This window comes from Coenobita brevimanus, unplaced genomic scaffold, assembly GCF_032717465.1.
Source record: "Coenobita brevimanus isolate Jiangsu-jjx unplaced genomic scaffold, ASM3271746v2 jjx.HiC_scaffold_2794, whole genome shotgun sequence".
NCBI lineage: Eukaryota > Metazoa > Arthropoda > Malacostraca > Decapoda > Coenobitidae > Coenobita > Coenobita brevimanus.
Window position 1 is genome coordinate 16,672 of NW_027643757.1, and position 23,610 is coordinate 40,281.

Sequence of the window (23,610 nt, forward strand, 5' to 3'; positions counted from 1 at the left end):
TTTACACTGAGTGACAAGCCAAATGGTTTCCTGTACACCAGGAAACCATTTACTACGCTGGGTGGTAACCATATAACCAAATTTTGGCGCCTGGTGGTTTAGTGGGTAATTATTGTGCTCCAGTCGGATTGAGCCGGTGAAGGTTCATATCCAAGGGATGATTGGGGTTTATTGCTCACGTAATGCCTCTCAGGGATGAGTGAGGTTGGTCACTCTCATCTTAAATGTCAGGACCAACTGCCTAGCCCCGGGCTCCTACGCGCCTCATGGGGCAACGTAGGATTGGATGATGGATGGGTGGATGGATTTCAGTTTTAACCACACACTTGAAAGATGAACTGATTTTATTCATGCTTCCTTCAGATGATATTCAGCATGGGAGAGACTTTGAACTGGAGGGGTTATATCGTATCATTTATGAAGGTTCCAACATGCTTGCATGCATTGGCTTTGGTCACCTAATGGCGACTTTCCATGCTGCTCGATTGCAGTAGCTCAGTAGTAGCGCTTGCTCTTCACAACCATAAAGTTGACAGTTCGAGCCCCCACCAGGGTAGCGTATACGAGGTCTCTCCTTGCCCTTCAGAGCTATGTGGTCCATTGGTCCTAGCTGGTTGGGATTAGTCCTCTGGCAACCTCTGTGATCAGCCTCCTATCCCTGATGTCACACTCTATGACCTTGTTCCAAGCCATTTTCTGTGTCCAGTTGCCATCCTCCATCCTTTCAACATGCCCCATCATTCAATCTACCCCTTCTTATTACAGCACCGATACAATACTCTTCAGTCCTGTTCTTCCTCCATTAATCCCTTTAATACAGTACTATATGTCTGTCTCAAGTTAGATATGATGGTCTGGTGGTAGAAATAGATAGTAAAATGAGAATATAACTACATCTTTTGGATTACAGGGCACAAACTGCTCCAATGATTAGCCTTTATTCTTGCTAATTTAAGACTGTTATTCAGCTTGGGTAAGACTTTTCAAACTGGAAGGGTCACATTACAACCTTCAGGAACCTGTTCAGTAGGAAAGTAATTAAAGGTTGATAGGAGAGCTTTTGGACTGAAGGGGTTAGGGACAGGCTTCATTAAGCCATTCTTGTTACCTTTAAACTATGTTAATCAGCATAGGAGAGACTTTTCAAACTTAGAGTCCCATATGACATTCTTTAACATGTGTAGGAGAGACACTGGATAAAGCCTGATTGGAGATATAGTATATTGAACTGGAAGGACTGCATACCTTACATCCTTCATTAGCCATTGCTGCTACCTTTAAATAAGAATTATCATACTGAAGGTAATTACTAGCAGCCTTCATTAACATATTACTGTACTGTAATTAGGAGAGAGGTTTCATAAGTTGATTGGAAGTCAGGAGACAGCAGGAATATACCATTACTGTTGAGGGGGATGAATTTGTGTGTAGGCTATGATATAGGAAGCATATCTCAGAATATGGATGTACAAGGTTAATCATATCTTGTATAGTACTTACACTTTCAGATTTGATAGCTTTTCCTTTTGTAATCTTTACTGAATGATGCAATCAGTTCATGATTACACATTATATAATCTCAGACTTCATCTGTGTCATTGTAGTTGGCTCACCTTGACAAATTTTAGTCCTTCTGCTGCTTAGTTCCTGTATCTAAGTGGCAGAATAAGACAGTATTATGGTTTTGCATCCTCCCCATAGATCTTCATTGTGATTTGCATGATAATCTAGTCTTTATCTCTAGAAACAGCTCAGCATTCAAGGTGGAGAGATGCCAGGTTTTTGTCAGTTTAGGGTGGACATGTAGTCTATATGGTTTGTCTTTATTGTTTTATGTATTCATTATTATTATTATTATTATTATTATTTTTTACTGTGGATCAAATTTAGCGATTCATCTCTTCCGTTTATAAATCGGTACAACAGATAGGCTTTCATTCTCAGTTCTCACAGAAGGTATGACCACTGAGTACTGTACTGTCTTCCTGTGCAGTGTATATTTTGTCATTTGTACTCTCATTATAAGTTTCATTAAAGAATTTGTATCATATGTTTAGTTTCTGTGTCACTCAGTGTGTTAAGTTTATGTAATATATGGTTAATCGTTTAAGTCCTGCCGTTGGATAGCAGTCTAAGTTGCAGTTTTTACTTTCTCCCTTTATATAAGTAGCAACTGCTCTATATTCTTTCCATAGCACTTGTTCATGATTAGCATTAAACTGCAGGCTTAGGTATTCCAAGTAGCTCAGGAAATTTCGAAATATCTCCTCCTAAAGCGACATTAATAGGTACATGACAATTTAGTTTAGTCTGTGCATGATAGTTCAATTTCCCATTTTTTGTAACATGTAAAGAAATAAAATACAGTAGAAGTTTTAGCCGGTATTCTAATGGGGCCGCGGTGGCATGGTCAGCATGGTGCTGGCCTGCTGATCAGGAGGACCCGGGTTCAAGTCCCGGTGTGATAGAGGTTTCTTTAAAATGTGGCTGAGGGAAGTTTGCGTAGCAGGCTTTCCTTAAAACCACAAGGCCCCATACTTACACTTCAGCTCACACACACCAAGACACTTACACACACTACTACATACATACATACATACACACATCAAGACACACACACACCAAGACACGTACATAGCCACAGCCACCTTCACACAGTAGACACACCACACACACAGAGGGTGGGACAGACACACCACAGGCAGACAGAGAGGGACATATACAAAACACAGGGAGTGAGAGAGGAGGGGTTTTATTAAAAAGTCCAATTTTGGTATACCTCCTGTGGCAAAATTGATATAGCCCCCCCTTTAATATTTTTTGGATATTTTCATTTAGTGCCCCCCAGGCCCCAGACCCACTCGGCTGAACCAAATTGTCTGGCGTCAGCTGGAACATGATATACCAGAGTTATGCCGGTCATGTGGGGGTTAATGGTGACAGTGTAGTAACTGTCAGGCTCCTATGACTCACTCAGCCGAACAAAATCGTCTGTCAGCTGGAATGGAATACTAGAGTTGTCCCAAGCACCAGAGGGTTAAGAAAAAGCCTTAGATTAACTAAGGCCTTTTCTTAACCCCCTGGGTGATGCTCGGGACAACTCTAGTACCCCATTTCAGCTGACTCAGACGATTTTATTCGACTGAGTGAGTCATAGGAGCCTGACAGTGTCAATACCGTCACCATTAACCCCCTCACGACCGACATAACTCTAGCATCATGTTCCAGCTGACGCCAGACAATTTGGTTCAGCCGAGAGAGGATCCTAGGATCCTGAGAGACACTATAACATCACAAACAAAATACAAAATGCCTTCCCTCCATCTTGAACGTACTATAATTCATTTACATTAAGTAAGCTCGTATTTTCGTATTTTTGCAGCTTATTTCATGTATCTTAGTTAAAAGAAAAAAATACTACGAGCTCTGTATCTTTTCATAGCCCTTCTTCGTGACTAGCATCGTATTCTAGTTATCTATAGTTACAACTGAGCATTCAAGTTGGAGGGATCACAACTTTAAGCAATTACAGTAAACAAACAAACAAAAAGCAAGTGTCGTCCTCTTGACCTCTCGTCTTCGCAGGAATGCAGCGGTGGCGCCATCTTGTGCGTGGAATGCGTGAAGTGCAGGCTCTTGAGTGGAAGGAGCACGGAGCCACGGGAGACTTAATAATATTCGCTAGTCAGCCAGTCTAGAAGCCTGGGACATTTGCCTGAAATAATAATAATAATAATAATAATAATAATAATAGAAATAACAACAAAACCAGTCATATACATAATTCAATATCTTAGTCACTCGATCTGTCCATTCCGCCCCTTCAGTACGAGGACGCATTTCTGTAAGCTATTTTTTCTAACATGGGAGGTTCGATACGTTTGATTGAGCCTATCCATAAGACTCCTAAAGCTGAGTAAATGCCTCTGAAAGTTGCAAAATATAAAATATAAAACGTCTATATGATATAAAAACCTTTGTTCACCTCCGGGACTCGATCTGTGGCGCCTAGAACAAGTGCTGACGTCATGTTTACACTTTGCTACCTTTAGACGATTTCCTGGAGCTTAAAGAAACCCTCTCGGGATGATGGGACAGACACAATAACCCCTTCAGACAGAGAATGACTTAGTTACTTTGTTCTAGGTAACCGGACGATTTTATTCAGCTTAGGAGATCCCCTCGTAGTGAAGGGGTTGATGGTGACTGTATCTAACCCCTCCAGTACGAAATTTCTCTCCAGAGTTGAAGAAAATCGTCTGGAGGAAGAAAGATGAAAATGGAAAAAAGTGTTAATGTGGACAATGAGTTAGATAAGACTGGTTTGGTTAAGGTAGGGTAGGGATGGGACGGTTGTGGCAGGGTGGGGTAGCGTTGGGTCGGTTATGGCCGGGTGGGGTAAGGTTGGGTTAGTTTTGGCAGGGCGGCGTAGGATTGGGCCGGTTTTGGCAGGGTGGGGTAGGACTGGGTCGGTTTTGGCAGGGTGTGGTAGGAATGGTTCGGTTTTGGCAGGGTGGGGTAGCGTTGGGTCGGTTTTGGCAGGGTGGGGTAGGATTGAGTATTTTTTGGCAGGGTGGGGTAGGGTTGGGTCGGTTTTGGCAGGGTGGGGTAGGGTTGGGTCGGTTTTGGCAGGGTGGGGTAGGGTTGGGTCGGTTTTGGCAGGGTGGGGTAGGACTGGGTCAGTTTTGTCAGGGTGAGGTAGGATTGTGTCGGTTATGACAGAGTATAGAATAGGTTTTGGTTGGTTTTGGCAGCGTGGGTTAGGATTTGGTCGGTTTTGGCAGGGTGGGGTAGGATTGGGTCGGTTTTGGCAGGGTGGGGTAGGATTGGGTCGGTTTTGGCAGGGTGGGGTAGGATTGGGTCGGTTTTGGCAGGGTGAGGTAGGATTGGGTCGGTTTTGGCAGGGTGAGGTAGGATTGGGTCGGTTTTTGCAGGGTGAGGTAAGATAGGGCTGGTTGGTTTTGGCAGGGTGGGGTAGGGCTGGGTAGGGTAGTGTAGGGCTGAGGTAGGGTAGGGTAGGCTGAATCAGGGTAGTGTAGGGTACAGAAGAGAGGTGGGTATAAATGCATAATAGTTCCGTCATATCCAACGCCTATTTCACTCAGTTATACTACACTGTCTCATCAAATTTGGGGCGATCTTCTCTACGATTTTTGTTCTTCTCCGCTTAGTTCAGTCCTTTAGTTCATTCATGACCCTTGGCTTTCCTTTTTATTTTTATTTTTTTTATGTGGTGGAGCGCAGGGGCACGAGGCTAGACCACCATTAGTCCAGAATATTAAAGGGTAGGCCACCAAGCTACGCCCTGGTAACGTCTACACGTCAAAACATCTGTCCACCTCTGGGACTTGAACCGCGGAGCGCTGGACGCAGAGCTCTCGGTTTGCGGATGTCACTTTTACTCTTTGCTAGCTTCTGACGATATCCTACAGCTTCAGAAAACCCTCTTAGGATGACGGGACAGAATCATTTAATCTTTCAAGCCGAGAACAACTTATTTACATTGTCCTAGCTGACCGCATGATTTTATTCAGCTTAGGAGATCCCCTGATAGAGATGGGGTTGATGATGGCAGTATTTAACCCTTCCAGTTCGAAATTTCTCTCTACTGTAGAGGTGAAGAAAATCATCCGAAGGTAGAGAGAAGAAAACAGGAAAAGTAATGTAGTGGTGAAAGGGCTGTACAGGGGAGGGTAGGTTAAAGTAGGGTAGAGTTGGGTCGGCAATGGCAGGGTAGGGTAGGGTAGGCTGAGGTAGGCTAGTGTAGGGTTGAGAAGAGTAGGGTAGGGTAAATTGAACTGAATAAGTATATACAATAAAATCTGGCGATACAACAACCAGGGTCATATGCCGCCGGACGACAACGAGAATAAAAGCACTCGAAAAGATGAAATACACACACACACACACACACACACACACACACACACACACACACACACACACACACACACACACACACACACACACACACAAAATACAATTCATAATTAAAACAAGAAAAACACTAAAACACTAAGAACACTAAAACCACTGTATACTAAATTTTACACGGTAGTGCAGCTGCCTACACCAAGCAAAGGTTTCCCCCTCCACCACAACAAGCATCCTCTCCAAGTACCAACAGAAGACTACAATCCCTCTCCTGCCCGGTGCTCAGAGAGGTAACGATGGCGCAATTCCCCAACAGTGGACACCATCAGCAAAAGCCGAAGAGTCAGGGGGACGAAGCATTCCACACAGAAAGTAGGGGGAGAGTCCTCCATTAAAAATCAATGAGAGAACCAGGAATGGCCCATTCGGAGCCAGCATAAAGCCGTCTCCCACCTGCATTCAGACCTCGGCAAATGAAGGGGCCCGTTTACCCACAAATATCACACATTTTGTTGGCCCCCACCGCATCCCACCTACTCTGCCAGTGGGAGCAAACAGTGAGTGGTTAGATGAATATCACTGAGCGAGGCAGGGGAGAGGTGAGGATGGGCGAGAGGCAGCAGCCTTTGCCAGAGCGTCAGCATGCTCATTGCCCACAATGGTACAAAACCACAAAGCAGTCCCTAGCAAGCACAGCCATTCTAAAACACTGTAGACAACAAAAGAGGATTGGACGGGAAAACACAAAATGGAGATCGGCAGAGTCGCTAAAAACTGTATAACAAACAGGAGGGAAGCTAAATATCAATTTGACTGCGAGTAAAATAGCAGTAAGTTCTGCGATAAAAGTAGATACGATGGGGGAAGACTCCTACCACGAATGAAATCGGGAAATATAACACCCAAGCCTGTCCCCTCACGGGATTTCAATCCATCAGTACATACGAGAATCGAGACACTGTGAGAGGAAGCATGTTCTAAAAAAATAGCAAAGAGCCGCCTGTGAGGAAAGAAAGGCCCCTCTCTCAGGAAAGTAAACACACGGTTGCACCCCTGAGAGGAGCCAGGGAGCCATCCTTGGTACACGCACAGGACAAACAAGAAAGGTTGGAACATCCACATCCCCCATGGCAGCCTTCACCCTGTACCCAAACGGATGTGGATAGCGAGGATACGGCGAGGCAGACACTCCCTCCGGAACAGAGCCAACAAAATCTTCCTGAACTTTAGCAAAGACGGTGACACTAAGGACACTAGTTTGAGGCACTCCCTCCTCTTGAGGATATGAGGGAAACAAGGTGGCACCAATACGGAAAAATTCCATAATCAGTAAAGGCAACCTACCACGCAAACCAAGATGGTGACCTGCAATACCTGGCTTGTGAAACGGTAGGACAACAGCCCCCCGCCAAGAAGCAGGAGTGGACGAATCTCTCCAAATTCTATTTATAAGACTCAGGAGGAAGGACACTGCTTCATCATCCAGGTACCTCAGCACTGCATGGGGAATATTATCGACTCCGGAGAAGTGTCATGACAGGGAAAGGGTAGACCAAAGTTTACAACAAGACAAAGGGATGTTGTAAGTCTCTCCGCCCCCAGAACGGATGTCCAACACCTTAATCTCCTCCACCTCCCTAAGCCTGGCAAAAACCGAAGAACGAGTATCCCTACAGGAGACCTCAGCGGTAGGATAGGGTAGGGAACGCTAGGGCAGGGTAGGCTGGGGTAGGGTAGTGTAGGGCAGAGAAAAGTAGGTTAGGATGGGTTGGTTTAGGCTAAAGTAGGACAGAATAGGAGAGGGGTAAAATGTGCCTAGTCCAGGAACGAAAAATATATCAGTTATCCATGTAACTAGCGTTTTCTATTTCGGTAGATTATTTTCTTGTCTGCCTAAAGTATCGTGATGTACGAACAATGAGATTAGATATCGAAACTGTAAGATGCGAATTAGTTACAAAGACGGTATTTTGTTTTGGCTAACGTTACATCGATACGTTCAGCTAAGAGCAACTCGGCAGAACTGAACAGTATATGACGTGCTAGATGAACGCTGTGACCGGAAAATAAATATATATGTATATATACTTCAGCATACAGTAAGCGATTTTATGTTAACTGAAGAGAAGCCACCACAGCTAATGGGTTAAGTTTACACACACACACACACACACACACACACACACACACACACACACACACACACACACACACACGTTGCGAAAAGTTTCACTGACGAAGTGGGTGGTTACTGTCCCCCTTGAGCAAGGGGACTGGTGTGTGCGTGTGTGGTCACAGCCTTGCCCTTAGATCGGACTATATGAGCTCTCAGCTCCCTTCCGGGAGGGTAAAAGCTGACGATCACGACCATCAAGTGATCCTGACCGACCCGGTGAATTACACACACACACACACACACACACACACACACACACACACACCATTACTTGCAACTGGCTGGCCTATCATACAGCCATATCCTATATTCATGAAGTACAACACATCTTACATTTATGTAAAAAAAAAAAGATGGTTATATAATACAGAACTGGGTAATATGATGATGATGGTGATGATGATGATGATGAGAGGGGAGTAAACAGGGTGAGATGAGGAGAATGAGAGAGATGGATGGACATAACAGTGAATGTATTATGTATATTAACCTGACAAATGCCGAAGTAAGCTGGTAAGGGTGAGGTAATATGGAGCCTGACCCTACCGTGACACCATATAATTATTGATTTATCCACCGATAGATCTATCTATCTATCTATAGCCCGACGCCCTAATCCCGCAAAGAGTGGCCGCAGACAAAACGCCTCCAAGTCGCTCTGTCACCCACCATTTGACTACCCTCCCCCCAACTCACCCCCCACCTCATATACCTCCCAACTCCATCCCTCCACCTCATCCTCGGTCTACCCCTCCCTCTCCCTCCCTCCACTTCACCTACATACACCTTCTTCATTCTGTCCTTGACCTCCGCGGCAGGCAGACGTGCTTCCCAGAGCGCTTCATCACACAGTAATTTAACAACTGAGTTGAAACTGATCGGATGCACTACAAAACCAACGTGCCCTGAAATGGCTAGTGCCATGGCCATGAACGAGGGAAGGGAGGCCCCCTTGGGTGACAACGAGGAAGAAATAGATATGGATACCGGGTTTACGGAGGTCATCAGTACAAGAGAGAAGAGAAAGAGGATGATACGCGGCAGCGAGAGGGAAGCGAGTGATGAAGAAGAGGACAGAGACAACAAAAAGGTAAAGAATGAGTCGTGTGGGGTAGATGGAGGTGTTACTATACCATGTGATACGGGGAAGGCAGCTGGAGTGCAGCCGACTACACCACGTGGGTCAGGAGCAATGCCTAGCCAGGACCGTGACGAGGCCACCCCAAGGAATAGAGTGAGGCTTCTCTTCCCCACCAACACTGACCTAAATTATCACCAAAAACTACTCTGGACGGTGAAGCTTGGACTTGCATATCGACGGTTCGAGGTCCTGTTTAAGGAAGGTAGGCAGAGACCTTACGTCACAGTAGGAAGTCAGGAGGCAGTGGAGATGCTGACCACGACTGATTTTGAGGGTGTGACACTGCAGGTTCCGGAGGAGAGGGAGAGATGCACCAAGGTTATCGTGTTTAGATATCCCATAATACTATTACGTGAGCAATAGATCATCTAAAGTAATAATGAAACTTTATCTAGCATTAGTAAGGCCACATTTAGACTACGCAGTACAATTTTGGTGTCCTTACTATAGAATGGATATTAATTCGTTAGAAAATGTACAGAGAAGAATGACTAAAATGATACATGACGTCCGGAACCTGTCATATGAAGACAGACTGAAAAGACTAAGTCTGCATTCGCTAGAGGCGTAGAGTAAGGAAGACTTAAATGAGGTGTTTAAGTGGATGAAGCGAATATATAAGGGAGATATTAGCAAGGTACTGAAAGTGAGCATACAGGATAGAACTAGAAATAATGGTTTCAAACTAGAAAAATTCCGTTTCAGTAAGGAAATAGGTAGAAATTGGTTTGGTAATAGAGTAGTAGACGAATGGAATAAGCTACCTAGTAAAGTAGTTGCTGCCTCTTCCATTGAGAGTTTCAAGCATAGGCTAGATAAGCATATGACTAATAAGGGGTGGATATAGAAAAAAGAAAATCTTATAACCAATACTAATTCATAATTTTCCCTTTTCAGGTTACGCTATGATAGTCTCTATTCTCCTTTCACACTTTCCTGTAAAATGTCCACGCCAGTTTTTCTATACGGCGTGGTGTTCTTTCTGACTTTTTCCTGCCGGCTTCGGCTGGAGGGTTTGAACATAAGAACATACATAAGAAGAGAGGATAACTGCAGTAGGCCGGTTGGCCCATGCTAGGCAGCTCCTAGAAGAGTAACTGAACTACTAGAATGAGATAAGGATAGCAAAGAAGAAGGCTCTCCCCCGCCCTCCAAACCCTCCAGCCGAAGCCGGCAGGAAAAAGTCAGAAAGAACACCACGCCGTATAGAAAAACTGGCGTGGACATTTTACAGGAAAGTGTGAAAGGAGAATAGAGACTATCATAGTGTAACCTGAAAAGAAATTTTTTTTGAATTAGTATTGGTTATAAGATTTTCTTTATTATATATCCACCCCTTATTTGTCATATGCTTATCTAGCCTATGCTTGAAACTCTCAATGGAAGAGGCAGCAACTACTTTACTAGGTAGCTTATTCCATTCGTCTACTACTCTATTACCAAACCAATTTCTACCGATTTCCTTACTGAAACGGAATTTTTCTAGTTTGAAACCATTATTTCTAGTTCTATCCTGTACGCTCACTTTAAGTACCTTGCTGATATCTCCCTTATTTATACCCTTCATCCACTTAAACACCTCAATTAAGTCTCCCCTTACTCTACGCCTCTCTAGCGAATTCAGACTTAGTCTTTTCAGTCTGTCTTCATATGACAGGTTCCGGACGTCATGTATCATTTTAGTCATTCTTCTCTGTACATTTTCTAACGAATTAATATCCATTCTATAGTAAGGACACCAGAATTGTACTGCGTAGTCTAAATGTGGCCTTACTAATGATAGATAAAGTTTTAGTATTACTTTAGATGATCTATTGCTCACGCTTCTCGAAATAAATCCTAGGACCCTATTTGCTTTATTTCTCGCATTAATGCACTGTTGCCTAGGTTTAAGGTCGTTACTAATCATAACTCCTAGATCTCTCTCGCATTCCGATTTGCTAATTTCTTTGTTATCTAAGCTGTATTTAGTATCTCCAATGGTCTTGCCTACGTTAAGTAGGCGGGGGAGAGCCTTCTTCTTTGCTATCCTTATCTCATTCTGGTAGTTCAGTTACTCTTCTAGGAGCTGCCTAGCATGGGCTAACCGGCCTACTGCAGTAATCCTATCTTCTTATGTTCTTATGTTCTAGACCCAGAATTCCTCCTGAACGACCCTAGGTTTATCTGGGCCAAGCGACACATGAACAAGGGACAGGAGAAGAACCAAGTGATTGCCCTAATGAAAGGGGACATCCCAAGGCAAGTTTTTATTCCGGGTGCTGGATACAGAAGCTTACGGCCCTACATTGAGGAACCAGCATTTTGCCTTCGCTGCAGCAGGTGGGGACACAGGGCCTGGCGCTGCCAAGAGGACACACGCTGCAGATACTGCGCTAGGAAGCACGAGTCCAGCGAATGCGGAGAAAAAATCAAGGTGGGGACACGTGTCGAACCTCGGTGCTGTAACTGTGGTGGAAACCACAATGCAAGGTCTCCTGTGTCCAAAAAGACCAAATTATCTGGCGCGAGAGTCCGAGGGGCAGGAAGAAAGGACAGCAGAGCAGAGGACAAGGGGAGGGAGAGAATCAACGGATGGAGGTGTTGGCCACGTGAAACAGCCCTGCCAGGTCCAGGTTGCACCAGGGAGGCAGGCGTGGGTGGGAAGGCCACACGTGTATGGGGAAGGTGGTGAGGCAGAGTGGCCGCCCCTGGGGAATGCCTCGAGGGGTCCCAGGGACGAGCTGTGTGATGGCGACATAGCCCCACCTGCCAGCAGCGCAGGTCACATCTCACCCCCACATCCTAGTCACGTGGTCACCCCATCCCTCACAACACCACAGCCTAACACCAACACTCAGCAGGGAAATGGTGAGTTAATCATATACATAAAAGAACTGGGCAGAAAACTAGAAGCACTAGAAAAGAAAGTTAATAAACTTATGAACCCGATAGAAAATGCTGAATACAATAGTGAGAGCACAGACAACATAGTAAACAGCAACAGTGAGAGTGAACACGCCAAAAAGTCTCCAGAGCGTAAAATTGTAATAAGGGGAAAAGAGAAAACACTCAAAACTCACCAGGTTCTGACCAGTGGTGTTGCAGGTACAGGAAGGGTTTTGGAAACGTGCCAGGATGATGAGAAAAAGTGTAAAGTGTTTAAAGGTTGGCTGGAACTGCATAAACATATGGATAAGTTCTCCAAGGAATTAGAGGAAATATCAAATATGGTATTAGAGACACCTATGGATAATGGGTCCCTGCGAACTTAGGGTAATATCTTGGAACGTGAATGGATTGAAAAATAGAATTACAGACCTTCACTATTATATTTTAAATCACTGTATAGATGTGATACTCCTTCAGGAGACGGGGGATAGGGATGGCAATCTGTTTAAACTCGGTGGATATACAAAGTATCAACTTATGGCGGGTGATGGTATACGGGGTGTATCTACATACGTAAGAAATTCCATTCCATCGGAGCTGTTAGTGTCCCCACAGGAGTGAAGGTGTGGAGTCAGTTTCCGTCAAAATTTATCTGAGTGAGGGTGTGCTGAACGTAATTAACCTGTATGTTTCTAAAAATTGCTTTGCCGTTAGCTCTCTGCCTGATACTGTTTTTAGTGAAGTGACCTTAGTAGCTGGGGACCTTAATGCTCGTCACAAAGATTTGGAGACAGAGGGAAAGACCAATACTAATGGCGTGAGATTTAGACAGTTTATATTAGATTACCCTGAATCCAAAATACTGGGGACACAGGAGGCGACACATATCAAGGGAGGGAGATTAGACTACGCTGTGATTCTAAATGGTCAGGGTCTAGAGGGAAAATGTGAAATTGCACCAGACTTGCTAAGTGATCACTTCTCCCTTGTTATCACTATACCACTGGGAAAACGAAAAATCACACATAGCAGAAAACGATTAACACTACCCAAAGATAAAGTTGATTTCTTTATTGATGGTGTGCGGGAATGGTATAGTGGCTATCATCCGAGCAGTGTAGACCAGTTTTACGAAGACCTAGTTAAGGTTATTAACGAATTACTCAATCATAAAAGGCGCGTGAAGAAAAATTGCTCATACCATACAGACAAATACTATAACAATAAAGAATTAAAACAACTGTCGCAAATGATGAGACTGGCTCACAGAAAATGGGTGCAAATGGGTAGGGGTGACGCAAGCAAAGCCGCAATGAAGGAACTGGCCCAGATTTGTAGTCAGGCCAAAAGGGAAGTAAGGTGAGTATTGGGAACGCTTCACTAACAGGATAGGCAACAGTAAGAGCATAACCGAAATTTGGAAAGAAGTTAACAAAGTAAGAGGGAGAAAGGTGATAAACGTAGCACACCCACACCCAGAAAAATTAGCTGAAGACTTAATGAAGTTGTGGGCATCTGCGGCGAGCAGTGAATGCCTGCCACACGACGTGAGGGAGGCATTAGAGGCATGGCAGGACAATAGGAGAAGCTTCATTGTTACTGCGTTAAACACCGAAGACATGACAGGCACAGACATAACCAGGGATGAGCTACTGCGTGCAGTTAAAAATGGAAGGTCTACAGCTCCTGGTGAGGATGGAATTAGGTATGAGATAATTAACTGCCTGGCCAGCATGGAGGACGGCCCGCTGTTAGACTTGTATAATATGAGTCTCAGGGAGGGCAGAATACCGAGAGCATGGAAAAAAGCAATTATCATCCCTATCCCCAAAGCGACTGGAGGAAACAGACCAGTCTCACTAACATCATGCTTTTCAAAAAACTTTTGATGTTATGCAAACTGCACTGAACAGGTTCGGCAACCTGATCAAAAGTCTGGGTCTTGTAATTAACGAGAGTAAGACAAAGTTCCAGTGCCGTGCGTTATGGGAAAAACATTTAGTAATTAATGGCAAAAACATCGAGAGGGTGAGAATTTACTAGTACCTAGGTATGTATGTCGGCTACACAGCAGACTGTAAAGATGCCGAGATGACCCACATAATAACGCAATGCAAGGCACGATTGCAGCCCTTGAGATCAATGGCCTATAGTGGTGCAGGGGTGGGTGTACCAGTACTAAAAATGATGTACCTCACTACTGTCAGATCGGTATTAGAGTACGCAAGCCCAGTCCTCTCTTGCCTTGGTGAAGGAAGGCTGGAAAAACTTGAAAAAATCCAGAATGCCGCAATGAGAATCATACTTAGCTGCCCAAGGAACATCATGATAGATGTCATGAGACTTGAGCTAAATTTGCAGAGTGTAAAAAATAGAATTCAGGAAGACAGTGTGGCGGCTGCAATAAGACACATGCGGTCAGAAAGCGGACTGGGACTCCGTAACAGCATCAAAGATGTTGTTAACGGAACCAGAACCTTCTGGAGGCAAGGCAAGAATGGCTATGTGAAAGACCTTGCGAGGAACGTACTCAAATACGAGGTACAAAACTTCTGTGAGGAGATACCGCAGGCACCTAGGCCTCCACCCTGGGAAGAGGAAGAGGTAAAGGTGAGCATATCTCCACTACAGAAAAAGAAAGAATGTTATGCTGTAGGTGTGTTAAGGACACATGCACAAAACCAAATAAATAAACTCTACAATGAAAACACTGCTCACGTCTACTGCGATGGTTCGGTCAGAGAGGATGGCAGAGCAGGGTGTGGGATCGTAATATTAGATAAAGCAGACAGTGCATGTGTACAGAGCGAAATAAATTTTAGAATAAGCAACAACGTGTCTTCCACTCAGGCAGAGCTATATGCAATATTATACGGCCTCAGGGAGATCACAGGAGGTGAAGGAGACGTGTGCTTCTTCGTAGACAGCCGAGGAGCACTGGAGTCCCTTAAGAGCACAGCACCTGCACTGGCAGACGTAGTCTTCCAGTGTAGAGCTGTCCTGCATCAGCTCAAGCAATCGGGTAGATTCATATCATTCACATGGATACCATCCCATGTTGGAATACCAGGGAACGAAAGAGCTGATGAACTAGCCAAGAGTGCAGCAGAAAAAGAAGACATAGATGTAGTATGCCAACTAACCTTGAAACAGATTAAAACTATAATAAGAACACAACAAGGTCAAGAGGAAAATCAGAGAATGGAGCAACAACATCCTAGTAGTGAAACTATGTATCACTATACTAACGTTGCTCTGAGAACCCACTTTACATATGGAAAATATAGAAATAAGTGGAAAGATTCTGTATGCACTAGACTGAGGTTAGGCTATAAATATCTGTGGCAGCTTGGAGTGGATACGCCAGATCATAAAACGTGCTGCAGACTGTGTAATGAACCCAGAGCCCACACCCTGCAACACTATGTACTTCACTGCTCAAAATTAGCGCAGTTTAGAAATCCTGCTGTAGACTCAGTGACCGAACAAGTCGTTTGGATGTTTAATAACGATAAAATAGGAAGTATACTGAATTGTAAAAACATCAAACACATACTTAAGTAGACATTGCTATATTGTGATGTAAGAGTAACTGAACAAAATATCTGAGTAGGGTGAAGAGTACATTATGCTCTTATGTAATATCTCAGAGCAGGGTGAAAAGTACATTATGTTCTTATGTTAGTATGTAATATCTCGGAGTAGGGTGAAGAGTAGCTCAGCGTCCTCATCCTTTTGAGGTGATAATGTAATATATAGATATACCTGTATACGTATATGTATGTATAACTGTTTGTCTCAATAAACTGTCTAAATTCTAAAAATACACCCTCTTAGTCATTCTTTCATTCTCCATTCTCTCCACATGTCCAAACCACCTCAGTGTATTTCTCCTAATCTTCTCAACCACATCCACATCCACCCCACAACGTTCCTCCACTTCTTCATTCGTCAACCTGTCCCTCCATGTCACTCCACATGCTCCTCTCAAGTAACTCATTTCCACTGCTCTCACTCCTGACTTGTTCCCCTCTTGCGAGGTCCACGCCTCGCTTCCATACGTCAGGGTAGGGATCACAATACTATCATGCAGTGACTTCTTAACTTCCATACTCAACTCCCTATTTCTCATCACTGCTTTCAGTGTACCAACAACCTTCCTTCCCTGCTGTACCCTTTCACGCACTTCATCCCCCAAAGTTCCATCCTTACTCATCACACTACCCAAGTACTTGAATGCACTCACATTCTCCATATCCTCACCATTCAACCTCACTGCACACTCTGTGACTTCATTCCTCTCAAACACCATAACTTTACTTTTGTTTACATTAACTTTCAGATTCTTCCTCCTACACACTGTCCCAAATTCATTCACCAAACCTTGCAACTCCCATTCATCTTCACTCAATAATACTGTATCATCAGCAAACAGCAACACCGGAATCTTCCAAATCTCACCCTCATTCATTAGAGCCACCCCCACATCCACTGCCCTACCTTGCACCTCCTTCACAACCCCATCCATGTATATATTAAGCAGCCATGGAGACATCACACAACCCTGTTTCAGTCCCACACTGAGATCAAAGAACTCACTCAACTCACCATCCACTCGCACCGTAGCCCTAGCTCCCTCGTACATACTCTTCACAGCACTCAACAATTTCCTCTCCACTCCATATATTCTTAATACCTTCCACATACCTTGCCTATCTATTCTGTCATAAGCTATCTCCAAGTCCATGAAGGCAGCATACACTTTCCTTCCCTTCTCTAGATACTTCTCCACTAAACATCTTAGAACAATTATCTGATCTACACACCCTTTTCCCTTCCTAAATCCCCTTGTTCTTCTCCAACTAGCTCCTCTGTCATATGCCTAACCCTATCAATGAGTATTCTACCATATATTTTACCAGTCACACTAAGAAGGCAAATACCCCTATGGTTACCACATACTTCTCTCTCCCATTTCCTTTGTATAAAGGAACAATTATACCTGATTTCCAGTCCTCTGGAACCCTTCCCTCTTCCCAAGCCAATCTACACAACTTGCATATCCATTCCACAACAATCTCACCCCCATACCTCAGCATTTCACCACACACTCCATCAATCCCTGGGGCCTTTCCCATCTTGATCTTCTTCATTGCTTCCACTACTTCCGCCCTACTGATCTCTTCTTCCCTCCTCTCATCTCTTCTTCTCCCAGCCATTCCCCAACCACTTATACTCGCATTGCTCTCATTCTCTACATTCAACAAATCCTCAAAGTGCTCCTTCCATCTCCTCAGTTTCTCTCTCTTCTCCACCAACAATCTATTATTCCTATCTTTCACTCCCCTACTATATCTCCTTTCACACTGCCTTACTTTCTTTACCTCCTTCCAAAACAATTTCTTACTCTCCCTCCATTTCACACTCAGATTCCTCCCAAACTCTTCATCCACTTTCTTCTTACTCTCCTTCACCAGTCTCTTAACCTCCCTTCTCCTGCTCACATATACCTCTCTCATCTTCTCCCCTACCTCTACTCGCCAACCATTCACCATATGCCTTCTTCTTTTGTTCCACAGCTCGTTTCACCTCATCATTCCACCATGCTGTCCCTTGCACACCCTTGCATCTCCTCCTCACTCCACAAACCGCCTCACACGCTGCGCCTATCTCTTCCGTGAATATCTGACATACGTCTTCCACCCCTTCCATCTGCTCTAGCTCATACCTTCCCAATCTTTCTTCCACTATGCTCTTATACTCTGTCATTTTCTCACTATCTTGCAATTTCTCCACTCTTCTCACAGGAGCTGCTTCCTCCTGTCTTCCCCTTCGCCTCCTCAACCACTTTCTTTGCAGTTCTACCTTGGCCATCACTAAGTGATGGTCCGAGACTCCATTCCCCCACCCTCTCCACACTCTTGCATCCAACACTTGTCTTCTCATTCGCTCATCCACACACACGTAGTCTATCATTGCCTTTCGTTCAACAAGTTCACCATCCATCCTCCTCATTACTCTCCATGTATACCGGTGGATCATCTTACGACGAAAGTAGGTGTTGGCTATTGCCAACACCTTACAATAATAATAATAATAATAATAATAATAATAATAATAATAATAAAAGACAATAGATTCAAACAGAAAAGACTGGAATAGAACCATCATCATCATCAACATCATAAGAACAACAGAAAGTAAATCTCTCTCTCTCTCTCTCACTAGCCTTGCTAAAATGCTTCAAAGAGTGGCAGAAGCACAACACCAAAGAAGACACACTGAAATGAAGGTTTGCATATTTAACTCCCTCTTACATCTCTCTCTGTCTTTCTATCTATCCCTTTCTCTCTCTATCTATCTACCAATCTGCCTACCTCACCTCAAGCTCCGGCAGAACCTTCCCTAGTGCTTCAAAGAGAGGCAGGAGCACAAAACCAATGAAGGAGCATTGAAATGAATGTCTGTATATTCTCTCTCTGTCTATCTCTCTCTCTCTCTCTCTCACACTCTATCTATCTATCAATCTATTTACCTCACCTCAAGCTCCGGCAGAACCTTCCCTAGTGCTTCAAAGAGAGGCAGGAGCACAAAACCAATGAAGGAGCACTGAAATGAATGTCTGTATATTCTCTCTCTCTCTCTCTCTTAGGTCTCTCTCTGTCTATCTCTCTCTCTCTCTCTCACACTCTATCTATCTATCAATCTATTTACCTCACCTCAAGCTCCGGCAGAACCTTCCCTAGTGCTTCAAAGAGAGGCAGGAGCACAAAACCAATGAAGGAGCACTGAGATGATGGTTTTGTTACTTTGTCCCTATCCATATACGGAGAGACAGGCAGCCCTTCCAACTTCTCGAGGTCACTTTGGTTGAAGAATTCCTGTTGAAAGAATGGCAATATAAGTATCAGTGTTTTTAGAAGCTATTACAAGTTTCTGTTTATCTATCTATCTATAGCCAGACGCCTTAATCCTGTAAGGGGTCGCCACAAAAAATCGCTTCCATGTTGCCCTGTCCTCTTCCATTTTATTGCCCTCCCCCAAACTTACACTCCCCCCTCTTATATACCCCTCTATTCCATCCCACCATCTCATCCTCAGTCTCCCCCTTCCTCTTCCCCCCTCCACTTCACTCACATACACTCTCCTTGTTAGTCTCTTAGTCTCCATCCCCCAACTTACACTGCCCCCTCTACTACATCCCTCCATCTCATCCTCGGTCTCCCCTTCCTTTCCCCCCCTCAACCTCACTCACATACTCTCCTAGTTAGTCTCTTACTTAGTAAAAGGATCTTGAGATGGTCTGGCCAAGAGGTGTGAATGAGGAATGAATGACAAAGAAAGTGTATGTGAGAGTGTTGCAGGGGAGAGAGGGAGACCAAGGATGAGATGGAGGGTTTGATATAGTCCTCATTACCAACACAACATAGTACAGTACAGAGTATCTAGTACCAGTATATGGAATGAGGTCACACAGTGTTACCTCAGGGATAATAGACTGAATAGGGAGGCTGCCAGAGACTGAGCAGCATGGATAGCCACTAAGAGGTGACCCAGGCCGATGCATGTAAGCACGCTGAGGCAGGCTGCCAGAGATCAAGCAGCATGGAGAGCTGCCATTAGGTGACCAAGGCTGACGAATGCATGTTGGAGCCTTTATAAATGATATGATACAGTAGGTTCCTTGGACAACAGGAAATAATTTGGCTTGTCACTCAGTGCAGAGTCACCTGAGGGCTGCATTACATTGAGTGAATGGATGATAGGCACTTCCACCTCGGAGGGGGGGGGGGAAGGAATAAACAGAACACTACCTGCATAAGCCATCACCTACAAAGACAAAGAATTAACTTACAAACCATTACCTGCATGAGACACTCCAGCCAGGGCTGGGCAATGTCCAGCGGCCGCGCTTCATTGCTGATGTCTGCTACCTTGATCAGCACCATGGACAGCTGGGCAGGATATTAAAACCAGTATTAACACTCTCAGGCTTCTATAATCCCTCTTAGAGTAATAAAATATCTGGGATTAGCTAAAATAAAATACTAGAGTTGTCCTGAGCATACATAATCAATCAGTCAATCCATCTATCTATCTATCTATACCCTGATGCCATAATCCAGTAAGGGGTGGCCACAAATAAATCGCCTCCATGTTGCCCCTGTCCCTTGCCATTTCACTGCCATCCCCACAGCTTACATCCCCCTCTCTCACTGCCATCCATCTACCACCTTACCATAAGAGCCTCTGTGGTACCAGTATTCACCTACTTAGCCTCTGAAGACTCACCTCTGGCACGTAAACCCTATTGGGCCACATCTGGATGGGGCACAGTAATCCACTAAACCACCAGGGATTCATGTGGTTGTATGACATCTGATAATCACCCCTTTACAGTCAAGCATTTTTCTTTTCACATAGTGCTGTGTCACCTTAAGGCAGCACTACATTGGGTGAGTGGATAGTAGTTGCCCCTACCTACCACTATTCCTATGACTAACTCTCAGACCATTTTGCACTAGCTGGAATTAAATACTTGAGGCTGCCAGAGATCAGGCAGCATGGAGAGCTGCTGCCATTAGGTGACCAGGGTCGTTTCGTTTTTCTTTTCGTTCTTGAAGGTTCCAACATGCTTGCATGCATCAGCCTCGGTCACCCGATGGCAGCTCTCCACACTACTGGATCTCTGGCATCTTTCCTATTCAGTCCCCTATCCCTGAGGTCACACTCAATGACCTCATCCAAGGTCTTTTCAGTATACCTCTCGCAACCCTACCCTCAGCATTAACACTTCTTACTTTCTGACCCCCAGTTATCATCCCCCATCCTCTCCACATGCCCAAACCATCTCACAGTACCTCTCCTCATCATGACACCAGTACACTCCAATCTCATCCTTCCTCTTAACTCCTCCATCGTAAACCTAGGCCCCCCAAGCCTCGCACTAAAGGACACATTGCACATCCACCTAATCATTGTCATTTCTGTACGTCTGAGCCTGCGAATATCCTCTTCCTTTTACTGCCCAAGTCTCACTGACGTACAGCATTACACTCCTAACACATGCCCATCACAGGGCAACGTAGGATTGGATGATGGATGGATGGATGGACACATGCCGCATACAAAGATCCCCTTAGCACAGAGAGAGCCCTTTCAATGTCAGGAGAGGCAACAGCTCTTTGAACTTCCAACCACTTCCTCACTCTAGCCACAGAGCTAGCTCCAGCCCCCACCTCCAGTATATAACATGTCTCCTGAATAAAAACTTCTTCCACACACTCAAGAGACTCATCAGCAAGCTCAATCCTTTCATGCCTGACAATCTCCACCTGCTCTCTGCAACACACTGTACACATGAAATCAGCATTATCTCGCAGTCTACCTCTAATACCACTACATCTCTTATGCACCCACTTATCACAAACACTGCACAAGATGTAAATACTTCCCACCCCCTTGTGGCAAATTGCACATGGCCACCCTCCCTCTACTCTGACAGTACTGCCATCAGCCCTAGATACCATTACCTTTGTTTTATCTGCATTTACTCTTAATCCCTTGTGCTCCATACCATCTCTCCACTTCCTAAATCTTTCCTCTGTCTCCCTTTCATTTTCTGCAGTCAACACCAAATCAAATCATTAGCACACATCTACAGGAGTCCCTTTCAGAAGTAACGAGAGAGGGCTTCAAGTACCATAATAAACAAGGGGATCAAAACTGACCCCTGATGCACACCAATATTCACGGAAAACTCATTACTCAAATCTCTATTCACCCTTACCTGGGTGCGAGCACCCACATACACAGCCATAACCACCCTAACCAGCCACTCCTCGATCCCAAGCTTTCTCACTGTCCACTTCACCACCTGTCAAGGGACTCTGTCAAAGGCCTTCTCCATATCAACAAAAACAAAGTACAGATCCCTTTTCTTTCCTAAACATTTTTCCTGAAGCTGTCAAACAATGAATATGACATCAGTGGTCCCCCTGCCTGGCATAAACACAAACTGCATCTCATCAATATTCACTCTTTCTCTAATCATACCTTCTAGAACTTTCTCCATTACCTTCATTATCTGATCTAAAAGCTTCATGCCTCTATAATTTCCTCCTTCCAGGGCATTACCCTTCCCCTTGTACACATTTACAATTACACTCTGAGGACAACATACTCACACATAATCGTATTTATCAAGAAAGCAACTAACCCCACTCCTATATCTCCTGAGGCTTTCAACATTTTAGCAGTTAATCCAGCCACTCCCGCTGCCTTCCCCACCGGCATCCTGCCTATTGCCCTGCTCACAGTTGCAGCGTCCAAGGCGAATGGCCACACACACAAGTACATTGTTGGCTTCATAAATGATATGACAAATGATACAACAAGTTATACCTACCATGAGGGGGCAAAAAAAGTCAAAATCAACTACAGTCTATACGTACAAGGTTAACATGGGCCCGGTTCTTGAAATCAAACTCCTCAATGATCTCTTTAAAGTCGGACAGAATCTCATTGTGCCGCGCCATGTCCGTCGCCAGGATGCAGCGGATCATCCCTTCACGAATTTTCTTGTAGTCCTCGCCCAACACGTTTCTGTGGATTAAAATGGTTTTGTGTGAGCTGGAATGGGGTAAGGGAGTTGTCCTTACCATAAGAGGGTTTGCAGTATCTGTAATTACTAAAAACTTGGACTAGAATACTCATCCGTGGTCTCCCCTTCCCTCCCCTCCCCCTCCACCTCACTCAGATACACTCTCCTAGTCAGTCTCTCATTCTCCATCCTGTCTACATGGCCAGACCAACTCAAAATATTTCTCCCAATATTTTCAAACACATACTTCCCCACGTCATTCCTCCATCTCATCTTCGGTCTCCCCTCCCCATCTCCCTCCCTCCTCTCCATCTCACTCACTCTCCTAGTCAGTCTCTCATTCTCCGTCCTCTCAATACACCCACCTGAATATGTTGCATTCGTGTTGCTCCAAAACAGTGAATGCAACGGAGCAGTGATGGTTTTGAAGCGGTGATATGTCATTGTATCGCAGGGCTAATTCTGTTTTGGCGTTGATCTGTGGCCAAAATGAATCTATTAAGTGGTGCTGTGAATCTATCTGTGTATCTATCTATCTATCTGTCTGTCTATCTGTCCATCTATCTATATGACTGTCTATCTATCTATCTATTTTTCTAACAGTACAGTATATCTATCTATCTATATTTAACACTACAATATATCAATCTATCTACTACACACCTCTTTTTATATATCCCTTAAGGTGCATTGTCTATACTGTAATTTAAAACTCAGGCCAAATATAAATAAACAATACAATGCTTCCCTTACCTGGTAGATGTTGTTAAATCCAGGATGGTCAAGGTCGTGGCATATGCAGGATGTAAGGAGAATTAACACATCTAAATCGCCTAGTCTTTCCTGCAATCCACAACGCCACACCATACCATACATCTGTCAAGAAATCATCATCATCAACATCATTGTCATCACCATCATTATCACTATCATCATCATTTTCAT

General features: G+C 44.3%; 1 protein-coding gene across 1 annotated transcript in view; it reads right to left on the reverse strand.

The window, feature by feature from the left end:
- Window positions 1-3,185: 3,185 nt before the first annotated feature.
- Window positions 3,186-23,610, reverse strand: part of LOC145390070 (high affinity cGMP-specific 3',5'-cyclic phosphodiesterase 9A-like) — a 28,012-nt gene continuing 7,587 nt past the window's right edge. The window contains exons 3-8 of the mRNA XM_080265142.1: window positions 23,419-23,541; window positions 23,031-23,143; window positions 22,517-22,667; window positions 19,928-20,017; window positions 18,782-18,943; window positions 3,186-3,715 (exon numbers count right to left, since the gene is read on the reverse strand). Of these exons, the coding sequence (XP_080121268.1) occupies window positions 3,695-3,715; window positions 18,782-18,943; window positions 19,928-20,017; window positions 22,517-22,667; window positions 23,031-23,143; window positions 23,419-23,541 (660 nt within the window). The 3' untranslated portion in view covers window positions 3,186-3,694. The remainder of the gene's footprint in view (window positions 3,716-18,781; window positions 18,944-19,927; window positions 20,018-22,516; window positions 22,668-23,030; window positions 23,144-23,418; window positions 23,542-23,610) is intronic.